This window comes from Rhea pennata, chromosome 10 (assembly GCF_028389875.1).
Source record: "Rhea pennata isolate bPtePen1 chromosome 10, bPtePen1.pri, whole genome shotgun sequence".
NCBI classification, from domain to species: Eukaryota; Metazoa; Chordata; class Aves; order Rheiformes; family Rheidae; genus Rhea; species Rhea pennata.
Window position 1 is genome coordinate 7,077,057 of NC_084672.1, and position 13,563 is coordinate 7,090,619.

Consider the following 13,563-nt stretch of genomic DNA (forward strand, 5'->3'; position numbering starts at 1 on the left):
TCGACACAGCCTCATCGCAGCTGCCGGACGCCTGGGAGCCGGCCGTCCTTGCGGAGGGGACGTGCTCACTCGGTGCAGAGCGGGACCCACCTGGAGGGTGCGGTAGCTTGCTTTGGGCCAAGGGATAATTTTTCCCCATAGGGTCCCTGCAGGGGCTCAGGGGGTCGATCTGACCTGTTCCACCGCGTCCAACTGATGTTTCTCTAGCTGTCCCATGGGTAGCAGATGACATCCACGCTGCATTAGAGAGATCTCCCTTTTCAGGTGGACCCATCAGGTGCACCCTGGGCACAGCCACCTCCGGCGGCTCCCCCCCGGGCCAGGCCGGGCAAGCTGAGCATGCGGTCGCCCTGGAAATGCACAGGAACAGCCGCAGCCACGCCGCTGCCCACAATCAACAGGAGCACGTGCCGCGCCACGGTGGCGGGACCTCGGCCCGGCAGGTTGCTTTCCAGCAAAAGGCCCAGTCTGCTCCCGCCGCCGACTTGGAGAGGTCGCCACTACTGTAAATCATCAACACCCAATTACTGCAGCACCCGTTCTTAAAACAAAACCCCCTCGGGCGGCCCTGGCTGTCTGGGGACACGAGGGCTGCGGGCCACGTTTGCCACACGGGCTGCGAACGGCCAGAAGAAGCCAGGAGCCTGGGTCACCCCGCAAGAGCCAGGCAGCAGCCAAGCTGAACGCAGGAGCCCCAGCTCCTGCTCCAGCCGAGCTGCGCAGCGACGTGTTGGATCTCAGAGCAGGCTTCCCCTCCCCACCCACCCCTTCCTCTCCCAGATTTGCTCGTGACTGCCTAGAAAAGACCACCAGGGCACACCGCCGGACACCCTGATGCCGCGAGAGCCTGCGCTGGCTGGGTGATCCTGGACATCATCCACCAGAGGCTGGTGTCCTCCACAACGGTTGCTCCTTACGACGGCGTCCCCTCCACGGGGATGCGTGCGCTCAGCTCGCCGCCCGCCCCGCGCCGCCCGCCTGGGCCTCTCGCGAGCGGAGACGCTGCTCCCTGCCAAAGCGCTGGAGCGAGCAGCTGGGTCACTCTTTCCATGAGGAAATCCATTTGTCAGGGGCACATAACTCAGCTGTGAAACCTCACTCCTGGCTGAAACTTGGCTCTGCTCAGAAGCGAGGGAGGCTGGAAAGGCCCGAATCCAGTGGCTACAGGTGTGAAAAGTAAAAGCCCTTTTTACAATGAGCTCTTGTAACTTAGGAGGAACGGCTTCAACCTCCGCACTGCGTCTTGGCGAGGCCCGGACCGCGTGTGCGTCTCAGATTAAACAGGAGGAGGACAAAGTCGCCGGAGACCAAAGCGAAGCAGCTCACAGGCTGCAGCACGCAGGACGCGGTCGCTCCTCGCCCAACAGCCTGCGCTCCAAGCTGGCGCGCTGCCGTTCCCCAGGCACGGGGAGAAGGGCATACCTGCCCCACAGAGGCTGGGGACCGTGCAGAGAACTGCACCGACACGTGGGGAGCACCACGTGCTTCTCTTTGCAGAGAAGAGGGAATTCTCTCCAGAAAGCGTCAGAAAGTTTACGCATCCCCGGGGATCCAGAAGATGGATGTTGGATGAACATACAAAGTTGGTCCCATCCTGGTGAAATCTTGGTGGCAATGAGGGAGGAAACACATGGCTTCTCCTACTCAGCTGAAAATTCCCCTCCGAAGCAGTTCTGTATTACTCCTTTATCACCGCAGACTCTGCAATTATATAAAACACCCGGGAAGAACTTGAGTTGAGGACTTGAACTGCATGGTGAAAATACCCATCCTCTACGGCTTATAGAGGATGGGTCCCGAGATCCCATGACACTGCCAGTTTTAAGCACTCACTCTGCGCTTACAAGACGTGCCGCGTTTGCAGCCTGGCTGTAATTTATCAAAGGACTATAGGACACCACCAGACACGCCAAGCTGGCGAGCTTCTGAAAATCTCAGTAACACTTTTTAATATACAAGAATCAAAAGTACAGCAGTTTTACAATGTAGGAAAATTTAATACATACTATATAAACAACATATTTACATCAGAAATCACTAGGACAGTGGCATTTTTTCACAAATATAAATTAATATTAATTACTGTTTTTAGTCAACAGGTTTAAAAGTCCACAATTTTACAGTAAGAGTCCTTCTCTCCCCAGTGGGGAGGTGGAGGTCAGGAGGAAATGGGTGAAAGCAGAATAGTACTTTTGTGTGGATCACTTAAAACTGTTCAGAAAGACTTCAAGGAGCTGTTAAGCATCCACTTCAATTAGGCATCACTTCACTTACCTGCAGCAGCTTTTAGTCTGCAGGGCTTCCATCGTGTAAATTCATACCTTTATACCATTTCCAAAAGAGCTAGGCTGAAAAAATCATTTTTTAAAACAAAACAAAAAATCCAGCAAGTTGCTACTTGCAACTTTTCCTGCAAAGAGGCTAGAGGAATCCTGCAGCTGCTTTGGAAAGAACAGCTGTACCAGATGTTGCCACAAACACTATAGTGAAGGTTACGGCTGTGGACCTGTACTCTCCAATCCCATTCACATCTAAGAGACTACATCTGGTTATGGTCCCTATTTTGAGGGGACAGAAAACGCAGGTGTGTGCTTGGGGAGGACCCTCTCTCTCCAGTCTAGTTCTCCAGGTTGTTTAAGGCCAAACCCAAGTGAAAACTCCCTCACCATGAGGGAACAAAACTATATGGTTAATATCAAGCTAACGTGACAGCAGGCGCAGCTCTTCACTGGATATGGATAAAGCTTTTACTGTTGCCCTGGTTTCTAGAAGGAACCCCATACAATTTCATGCCTGGAACCCAGGACAAGCAGAACCGCTCAAATCTAGACATAGATCATCCATGACAACCCCTCCTGTGGGGGTTCAAAGTCTTCCTGCACCTACTGTAATACTGCTCTGGCCAGTATTGCCTTTTGCTACAAGCGTATGGCACAAACTTTCCATCATGATAGCATCGCTTTGTGAATGTGAATGAAAAGAACAATTCCTCTTTGCTCCTCTGAGTGAGCAGGTTTCTTCCACGTTCACATTAAAAACTAATACCTCTGAAAAGAAAGGACCTCTTTGTTGAACACCGCAGCAGCTGCACCCCTCAACACACCTTAGTGAAAACCACAGCAGAAACGCATTACCTCAACTCCTCCTATCCACCCTTCAGCTCCAAGGGAGACCATGGAAGACTTGCCTTCTCCTCCTACTGCACAAATACACATGTAATACTTCTTCAGGACAGTGCACTGCTGCCTGTACAGGTTCACTCCTATGGAAGCAAGACTGCCCTGCTTCTGGTAAGTTTGGTGTAAAGCTTAGGAAGAAGAAAAAAAAAAAAAAAAGAGAAGGAAAAAAAAAAAAAAAAAAAAAAAGAAGCAGAACATTTCCTCACCTCCCAAAGCCATGATTTGATGTCTCTCTACATCTGCCTTGAGATTAGCCCCAACAGGTCTCCTGCTTGCCAAAATTCTCACTGATGGGACACAAGCCAGAGGGCTACCCCTTTCATGAGTATCACAGTAGGGGGTTAAGCAAACCTCAGCTGGAGAGAGCAAAATGCAAACATGTAGCCAGGCATATAGTTGGTCTTGTGGCACAACGATGGGCAGTCGTGCAGCTGCTCCATGTGCAACAAATCATGGATGCTCTCTTGAAACGTTTAACAGGACATGTGCCTAGTTAAACCAGTGGGCTCAGAACAGCGTGAGCATGCCATGATCACAACGGATTTCAAGGAACGTAACTCCTTCAGCACCAAGCAAATGGGAGACACAGAGGTTATTAGTGTTGATTTGTGTGCAGTCTTCCAAAGTGCTAGCTACAGTAGGCACAACAGCTGCAAGTCAGGCAAGCCAACCCTGAACATCCATCTCCCCTCTATCTTTCAGGGAAGCGACATCACAGCTTATTAGGGTCATATACTGGCATCTTAAAAGGAGGCCCAACATTTGCCCCCTACCAAAAGGAGCAGCGTGGAACCAGCCTGATCTTTAATACTGAGCTCCAGGAGATGAGACGCATCCCCAGACACCATGTTATGGGGTGCTGGCTGCTTTTTAATCTCCAGGGACATGACTCCATAAATGAAGAGCTACAGCCTAAAAAAAAAAAAAAAAAAAAAAACAAACAAACAAAAAAAAAACACCCAGTCTACTTCCGGCCATCAGTTGGTGCTGTAACCACTATCACCATATTACTCTCCAGGCTGGACATTATTCCTCATAATATACTGTGATTCTTAGATACTTAGATAAACGTTTGCTCTGAAGTCCATTCAGATGGACTGCAAACCATTCTCCTCCCTCTGCCTGTGTTGGGTTCCTAAGACATTTGCTCCAGGATTTTTTTAAGTACCAGAGTCCTGAATTCCTACCTCTCCCTCTTTTCACTTATGTGCTAGGGTCTCAGGCATTTTTCCAATTTAGAGTGAGGAGATCTTCCAGTGCAGCCATATTTACCAATTCAGAGTTACTGCTGCTTGCTAACGCAGCGGCAGAGAGGTGACCTTTTGCTGGACAGCGGTCCACCAGCTTCCTATTTAACTCTGCTCTACCCTCCCATAGATTGCAGTAAAGGTTTGTGATCACTGCTTTGTGAAGTAGAGAGAAATGGCTTGCACAAAGACTGGGGTACTTCAGTGGCAGGGAGGTTAGAAGAGTCAGGATCCTCAAATGCCTAGAGCCATCTTTTGCCCTAGTACCTTGCTGCTTCCAGTCAACATGGTTGGTACTAGTTCCTGGACCATCCAAGCTGCCAGCATCAGGCAAGGAGTTTTGTTAGGAATTCCTGAGCCTTATCCACTGGGAAATACTGTTCTCATCCCAATTCCTTTCCTACTGTTTAGAAGTGAACTAAGCCTTGACTAAGGAAGCCTGTCTCTTCTTCACATATCTCAAGCTTCCTGCAGCCAAGGTTCACCCAGTTCCAGCCCTGGAGGTGGGTAGAAGATTCCCTGCACCTCTTCTGTTGCAGAGGATACAATGGCACTCAAGCAGAGCCAGTTTCTTGAAATGGATAAACACATGAGAAATGCTAATGCGGCCAGGAAAGCGATGGATTGTCACCAGCGTGGGTTCAACTCCTTTGGAGTCACTCTGCAGAGATGTTGAGCCCCCATTTTAGCCAAGCCCTGCAGTAGGAAAAGCTTGGCTCCTGAAGGACTCTCCTGTCTCTCCTTAGATATCTATCTTCCCACTGCCCTATGCTGGTTACACACAGAGCCCAGCCCAATCAGTTTATCCCCAATTCCAAAGCAGCATCTATCACATAACATCAAGTCAGAGCAGGCATACAGCCATCTGCACAATCTAAGCAGCATCAATCCACCTTCTTGGTTCTGGGGAAACTCTGTGGCCGGGAAAAATTCACTCAGGTCCATCAGACCGAGGGAAACAAAACCAAAGCAAAGGATGTCACCCAATCCTCCCAGCAGGCAGCAAGCCTGGTTCCAATGTTCAACTGGACAAGGGAGGAAAGGAAACCGAATCCAGACCAGAATGAAGAGCTAGGGAGAACTTTTCTCCACCTGCTCCCCCAAAATCCTCCTTGACCCAGCAAGATGATAGCAGCATGTTCAGAGTTTCTGGTTACTGGTTTGAGAAACCAGCCGCTGTTGCATCAGACCGAATATTTCAGACGTACACTTTCCCCTCTTGGTCACTTTATGTTTTCCGTACATTCCAGTTATAATCTGGATTATTTTTCTGTTCTAATGACCTATCCAGGGGTGACCGGTGATCAAGGGGTGACTTGGAATCATGAGGGGATTTCTGAGATGGGGGTGAGCGAGGGTCCGACACTGCAGGGTGAGGTGGAGGAAGAGGCTGTTTATAATCTCCCGATTTGTCTGTGTGGAAGGACCGGTAATGGTCCGAAGGTCCTTGGCCATGGTATCCCATGGGCGGCCTATGATCAGACATCCGTCGGAAATCCTGCTGGTGGTAATTCTGAGGCCTGAACTCATCAGATCGTCGACGCTTGGAATCATGATGGTGCCTGGAAAGAGAAGATAAATGAATGGAGACCGGTTCCCTGTGGTGCTAATACAGCCCTCCCCTTTCCAAGGTACCAAAAGATGGGTATTTCTGTCCCTGGACATCACAGTTAAGCAAGTTCATAGCCCTAGAAAAGGCTGATAAACTGCTAGTAAACCACACCTCCATGTTTACCTATCAGGCTAATCTAGTTGCTTGCAAACCACTTTACCTATTGCTGCATGGCACGCATAAGTGGCTTCTAGCAAGGAGCAGATGGCATACAGCACAAAGGAAGGAGCAAAGTCATGGTGCCTGGCTGGGACTGCAGCAAAAGGGGAACATCATCACCTAGCTGAGATCTACCAGGAGGACACGGAATCTTGCTGCAGCCCAAGCCTGAAACAATTAGATGCTACAGCAGAACGAAAGCCTTGCCCAGCAACAGTCACTGACAACCCAAAAGAACAAACTCAGCTCTGCAGGCAAACACAACTGACCTTGCCTTTAATGGCAAGCCCAAACAGTACTGTTACTGCCAACAATCCTACGTATCACTGAGCTGCTGCTGACAAGGGTCAAAGGGTCTAAGATCAGGCAGGCCACTGGCCTAACATGGCTAAGATAGGCCAGTTTCTGCACTCCTGGGCCGCTTTTGTTGGCCTCACACAACTAGTGAACTTTCGTTTTTCACTGTGTGACTCTAGGCTGACACTCAAACTCCCAATGTCGAATCCACAGCCAGTCTCCCTCTGCCACCTGCCTGCCCCAAGGAAAGCTGCCTGGGGGCATTGCTGCAAACTCTTCCCAGGCTTCTTGAGATGAACGAAGAATCACCTGTCGTAATAATCTCGGTGGCCTCTGTGGTCTCGGTCACTATTGTACTGTTCATAGGGCCTCTTGCGGGAGAGGTTATTTGGTCTGTAGTTCCCAGAGCTTCGATGGGGCTCTCCACGAGATCGGCGATCCCCATAGTGGTGATCTTTGTACCAGTGCTGTTCGTACTGGTGGTGCCGCTCCCCGCCCCACACCTGGTTGCTGTTGCCGCCATAGTTGAACTTTCGATCTCTCTGCCAGTCTCCTCGATCTGCAATGAGGAAAGCACAGACAACAATCTTCTATTACTTCATTTAAGTCTATTACTTCTTTGCTGAATTCTCAAATAAGAACAGTTTACTGTCTGCAGCACCTTTTACAATTTTTGTGACTATCACTGTGTCCCTTTAGCCTTCTCCTCCCTTAACTATGTGGACACAATTTTATTTTTTGAATTTCTTTATCATTATTCTAGCCAATCTTCTGTCCTGTTCTTATGCTCTCTTCATCACTGCATGATAATGTTTTCTAGTCCAGCAATAAAGTGAAAATACATGTTCTGTCCCATCATCTTGTTATATTCATCTTTTCCAGCAAGAGATCTATGTCTTTAAACCTGACCAGATCCCAGTTCTGGAAGATTTGTGCCCAGAACCCAACAGCCATTAGGTTAGGAGGGACAGCTTTCTCCAGTTTCCCAGTGCAGCACTCACCCGTGTTGCTGAAATGTCTCTTGTTGGGATGGCCATAGTTGTCACGCGGATGCCCATGCATTTGCTGCTGGGCATGGGAAGGGGGCATGTGGAGCTTCTGGGAATGAGGATTGTGAGGCACGTGAGACTGAGACATCACAGAATCGCGACTGGAGCCTGATGGCTCTGGGCGGAACGGCTTCTTCATGCCAGACATGTCCTCCTTCTTCTTCTGCTCCTGCTAGGCACAAGGGAGAGGGTCACATCTTGATTGCTTTTCCAGCAAAAGATTATGTGAGCAATGGTCTCGTCTGTCACGCTCTGGACTTGCCTGGACATTCCCTGCACGATGGGCCACCTGCTTTCTTCATGAGATTTTTGTGAATTAACTCTGCCCAAGAGTGAAACCAATGGCCATGGTGCAAGTTTAGGGGAGGACAAGCACAATTTTGCCCCCACAGCTCTACTTCTATAGCCTCTCTTTAAGGGGCAGTACTCCCCAGTCTTTTCATTGTCACGGTCAACTCAACATTATGGATCACATCAAGCAATGCTTTTTCTTGGTTAAAATAGCCAGGGTAAAATAACAAAGGTGACCAATGTCCTTAGATGAGAGAGGAAAAATTCCACGTAAAAGAGGAGATATAAACAACCAGGGTTGTTTGGATTCTAACACTATTACAGCATGCCAACGACAATAAAGAAAGTCCGTGATAAAGGGATGGTATGTATCAACATTTTCAAGTGTTAAAAAGAGCATAAAAATATATTCTGGAAAGCATAGGGTCAGAGCAGTGCTACTGAACTTTGCAGGGGAAAACAGGTCTTGGTTTCTGACTCAAAGTTTTACAAGTAGGTCGTCAAATTCACAAGAGTCCTGCTGGGACCAGAGCAAGGAGCAACTGCAATAACACAATTCCCACAGGCAAAGCTAGGGCAAAGAAGATCAGGAAGAACTCTGAGCTTCATGATTTATTTCTCACTAAGAGAGCACACATCACATCTCACCTCCTCTTCCTGCGATCTTTTCTTATGAGCCATCTTGTAGAGTTTATGCAGCTTTCTGGCATCAAATTCTGTGAACTTTGACACAAATATCCATAGGTTCCTGGAAGGACATTAACATTTTCTGTTAACTGCCGAAGGAACATTTTAACTGCCATTTTCCTCACTAGTCTTCTAAAAACAGTTGGTGAAGTTCCTCCAGCAGATGACCTAGCTGTACCTACCCAAACCACTGTGTTGCCACTTCTTGGGGGGAAGCAGAACTTCTCATAGTTAAGATTCCTACCCAGAGGTACCTCCCATTCAAACACAGAGTGCAAGAGCATCCATCCCAGCACTGAAGAGCTCAGACCAGATAAGACCAAGGATGGGAAAAATGAAATTATCCCCTATACTTTACTGACTGGGAACCAATGGACAGAAACAGTACGTAAGGTCTTACGGTCAGTTTCTGACCAAGCTGAGAATCAAGCCCAGGACTCTTACCTACAGTTTGGCAGCTCAACTAGAAAGTTGCCTTTTCTCTAAACATTCTCAGGCTTTACACTATGACGACTCCTAAGTGCCTGCAATATAGTAGGGGCTGTAAGGAGGAGAGTGGAGGAGATGGATCTCCTTTATCCCATACAGGAAACTGTCAAAGATAATAAAACAACGGCATGCTGAAGAGAAAGAGCCTGTAGCTCACTTGGCCTTTGATCGTTACACTGGGAAGACGTAAAAACCAATAGCCTCTTCACCACTGACATGTTTGCTTACTTTTTGTAATCACTAAGCAGGGAAGCTTTCAGCTTCCCATCTCTGGTTGCAGTATCATGCCTAGGGCTAACCCGTAGTTCAGAGATTTCTTCCCAGCTCTGAACACACAGAAGTACCCTGTGCTTTGTCTACACAGGGGATGAACTGTTGCTTTCCAACCAACATCAGAGCAGTTCCACCTTCAGCAGAAAACTTTCTCCTTCCAGTTCAGGAGAGGATGTTCCACGATCTTTTGAACGGAGCTCCTCAGAGTAAAATAAAGGGTTTTGCACTGGTTGAACAAAACTAATAGAAATTAATTTAAGCGAAAGCAGCACAATACTCTGATGCAGACAAAACCCTTGCCTGAGACTGGTCAAGGACTAAATGGACTAGGGAATGCAACACTTCTTTCACAAGAAAGTGTTAGTAAGAGCAAAACACCACACTGAAATAAAACCCAGCAGTCTCTGGTACATTTTTAAAATATCACAAATCAGTCAAAGAAAACAAAATAATTCCTTACCTTCTCCATAGCTTGATATGATCCTGGTCAGTGTAAGCTTTAAGGCACTCAGAGATGCGGTCCCCGATTTTTAGGAGGCAGTTGCGTGTGTGCTCCAGCTGTTCTTGAACCGTCAGTCCCTTGTCAGGCTTATCTAGTTGCTTCAATGCTTTCTTTACTGGTCTCATTCTTTCCTTGCACTTGAACAAGCAACAAAGAGCAGAACGTGATTCATTTGGCTTAGGGCTCTACACTCTGTTCTCTTGTTAACCAGACAGAGCTGGAAAAAGTTCATTAGCATGAGGTATTAGCTTTATCTGATTGCTAGGCAAGGAGAAATCAGCTGTGAAAACAGCAATTTGTTAGACACGGTACATAAAATTCAGAGAAGATGAGTCTCCCCATTTCCATTGCCCTCCTTCTAGAGGTGAACGACTTGCCTCACAAACAGTAAACGCGTGTAGCCTGCTTGCCACGGCACGCAGGGAAGCATAACCGAGCATTTGCATGTCGAACAGCCCCAGCTGAAGGAGCGCTCACTCAATAACCTCCCTGTCCATCCAAATCTGTGTTTGTTTTAATCTCTTGCTTTTACTGAAACTGGGAGACATGAGACGAAAGCACCGTCTTTTTCTGCGTGCATGAACACTTTACACAGACAGTAAATTAGACATGTCTCCTGCCTGACTGGCTCTTTCATACACACCAGAGGGAAAACTAAAGAAAAACACAGAACCTGCAGGTCCTAAATTTCAAAATTACAGACTGGATTTTTTGAACAGACAAGATTGAGTCTTCTGCCCCTCCCTCTGCAAGCCAGGCTGAGGAAAGTCTATCTTGACAACTTCTACTAAAACCTATTTTCACAGCAAACTGTGCAGATATGTTTCTTACAGGAGCATTTACAAAGTTAGAGAAGTTCTTGCAGCTCAGACAACTCTGTAACAACTACAGCCACACATTGTCACCCTCAGGAACCCTCCTATGTTCCCCTGCCTAGCACAGTCCCAGAAGCTCCTTGGTTTTTGTGGGAGAGACACTGACACAAAAGGGTACAGGGTCATCTTTAACAAAGGGTTGTGAAATGAGCAGTAGAAAATTCTCAGCTGAAGGCAGAGAGCCCTTCAGCATATTACATTGGTATGCTGTCCTCCCCTGCATCCCTGGCAGAGGGAGGGATGAATGTGCTTTAGAATGCAAGGCAAAATTTTCAAGAGAGTGATTAAAATCCTTAAGAGTGCAACTGATTTAGGAAATTAGGAGCTGGAAGAGCTTTGGTACTTCTTCCAGTTGAGGTGCCACTGACAGCACCACAGAAGAGTCTGGTGGGCAAGTCTTGTACAGGGTTTTTTTGTGATGCTTTCTAACTGGCCAGAGGGAATCACAGTAGAGCCTGAGGAAGGGCTCTACCCCTTCCAGAGTGAGATGTATGGATTAGTGCTGAGCACTTACACATGGCCTTGGATAATGCGCAAGCAAACTCTGGCTATCCTGCTGGGGTTCTCTGTTACTGTCTCCCTGTCTCCCCAGGAAAATACTCACTATGCTGAATGTTTCTTGGTCCAGATCATCATCCTCATCTTCTCCAATGGGGATTGGTTCACTCCCTGCTGTAATGTGGACGGGACCTTGAGATCTCTTCCCTTTGCTTCCAGATTTGGTTTCACCACTTTTAGGCTTTAAAAGGACAAGTTATAAACATCACACAGTAAGCCATACTGTAGGATCCTAAGTGATCCAACAACTTCACACTATTGTTACTGGCAGTTCTCAAAACCCGGGCACTGCTCCCACAGCTTTCCTCCTAAGATCTCAAACTGTTTTGCTGTAATACCTCTGTTTAGCTTTATGTCATCCCTGAAGGAGCACAGGAAAGCCAGAGCCAACATTTTGGAAATGAATATGATGCTTATATTTACACACAGAAAAATCAACTTTGAGGACCTGGAAGCGAGATGCAACCTCAAATCATGGCCTGGTAAGTGTAAATTTTGACCTATATGACTTAACTATGGACAAAGTCCTTTAGAGTCAAGGCAAAAATCACTGGAAAGCAAACTTTCCCCTACATATGAAATAAAGCTTAGTTTGTACTTATGACCTCAATGTCAAAACACATTGGGCATACAGTATATATTCTGTTCTTTAGGCAGATACTTCAGGTAATTTTTATAGAGCCTTTTGCCTCTCTTTGTTTGAGCCCAGCCAAAGGGCAAACATACCCACAATTCAAGGGACATTTTAGTCCATAACACAGCGCTTGTGTTGAAACATTCATTCTACTGAGTCCTCAACAGCCACAATGACAACTCACAGTCCTAATAGTTTAGGTAGTTGGATTATTCTAGGTGAATTTAAATTAGAGAGGAACACAGACAAGTAGCTGTCAACTCCATAATAAATCACAGCTGAACATTGCTTTGAACTGAGCGCTCCAGGCTCTTCTTCCTTTCTTCCCTAACATCAACTATTCTGTCATAGTACTGACTTTAAAACACAGCTGTCCCTGAGACAGTCTTGATAAAGCTTGAGGAATGAGAGAAGAAAGGGAGAGATTTAGGACATACTGCCTTTTCTTCACACCAAGAAATTCAGTGGACCTGGAAAAAGGTTAATACCTCACCCCATGGTGCTTCACTGATGTCTCTTCTTACATGGCCTTTAATAAATCACAAGTCTCATGGCTTGCCCTTCTGATCAGACTTTCCCCATGTCTTAGACTACTTGTAATAGTATCGCATACCTTTTCTTTCTTTTCTTTTGTCTTCTTTTTCTCTTTATCACTTTCCTTTTCCTTCTTAGTGGTTGTCTGTTTCTCCTTGTTCTCTTTGTTCTCTTTCTTCTTCTGTTTCTTTTTCACTGGGCTTTTTTCCAAGCCATCCTCCTAGAAAAGCAATCGCAGCACTGTCAAGGTTAGAGTCCCTCTCCTCACATACACCTTCTCCCATAAAACTTGCACCCATGAAAAGCAGATTTTTGAGGTCCATCCAAATTTGCCTGCACACCTAATAAGCAGACAGCAGCCCATACACCCAACCCTTAACAGAAGGGCATAGAAATTAGACCTGCCCCAATCTGTAACTAACTGACAAACTCCAAACAAGCACTGCTTTCCTATGCTTGCTGCACTAGAGAACACTCAGTAACTACCCGTAAGGTAGATACTGATCAGAGCATGAACAAAAAGCTTTAGGTTATAAGCCAAACCACTCAAAGAGAGAAGCTTTTCTAAGCAACAGCATGACCTTGGTGAACTCCAACTTCACCACTGGCCGACGTACTGAAAAGGAGAGGGAAACAATTCTTTCTTTCCTTTATAAGGCCAAAAGACTTTGCCTTAAGACAACCTTTCCTCCAAGCCAATATACAGATGTGCGTGGCTATTCTAGGATCCACTAGAAACACTTAGAGTGCTAACTCAAAAGAGGGGGTGAAGAAGGTCCCTCTCAGCCTAACAGCCGAATATATCCTCCTGTGAGCACTCCTGTGGGAATGCACTCTGTAGCTTCCTAAAAATCTACAGAGCACTTGTAATAGATGCTTTCAAGCTGAGTTTATGTAGCAACACCATAGCCCACCAAGTCAACTCACCTTGACTTCACCCTCTTCTGACTGGTTGTCTGAATGCCGAGGAGAGGAGAGTTCATTCCCGTGCTCATCTTTGACTTTGGGAGCCTTGTTCTCTTTCTTTACCCGTGGTTTCCTCTTCTTCAACTTGCCCTGGATAAAACACAGAACAAGTCAGAGCAAGCAAGGAGCTCTAGCTGCTTCCTGGAGACATACCCCATGTCATCAACATCTCATGAACAGCTGCAGGTCGTGCAGAATGGCAGGAAATCTG

The 13,563-nt window shown here is 46.9% G+C and overlaps 1 protein-coding gene across 5 annotated transcripts in view; it reads right to left on the reverse strand.

Moving 5' to 3' along the window:
• Positions 1 to 1,976: 1,976 nt before the first annotated feature.
• Positions 1,977 to 13,563, reverse strand: part of CHD2 (chromodomain helicase DNA binding protein 2) — a 61,677-nt gene continuing 50,090 nt past the window's right edge. For 4 of the 5 annotated variants that reach the window (XM_062584130.1, XM_062584127.1, XM_062584132.1 and 1 more), the window contains 8 exons: positions 13,314 to 13,442; positions 12,466 to 12,606; positions 11,265 to 11,399; positions 9,744 to 9,922; positions 8,483 to 8,582; positions 7,496 to 7,715; positions 6,804 to 7,053; positions 1,977 to 5,988 (listed from right to left, as the gene is read on the reverse strand). In XM_062584130.1, the coding sequence (XP_062440114.1) occupies positions 5,655 to 5,988; positions 6,804 to 7,053; positions 7,496 to 7,715; positions 8,483 to 8,582; positions 9,744 to 9,922; positions 11,265 to 11,399; positions 12,466 to 12,606; positions 13,314 to 13,442 (1,488 nt within the window). In that variant the 3' untranslated portion in view covers positions 1,977 to 5,654. The remainder of the gene's footprint in view (positions 5,989 to 6,803; positions 7,054 to 7,495; positions 7,716 to 8,482; positions 8,583 to 9,743; positions 9,923 to 11,264; positions 11,400 to 12,465; positions 12,607 to 13,313; positions 13,443 to 13,563) is intronic. The other variant, XM_062584129.1, reaches the window with a different exon arrangement.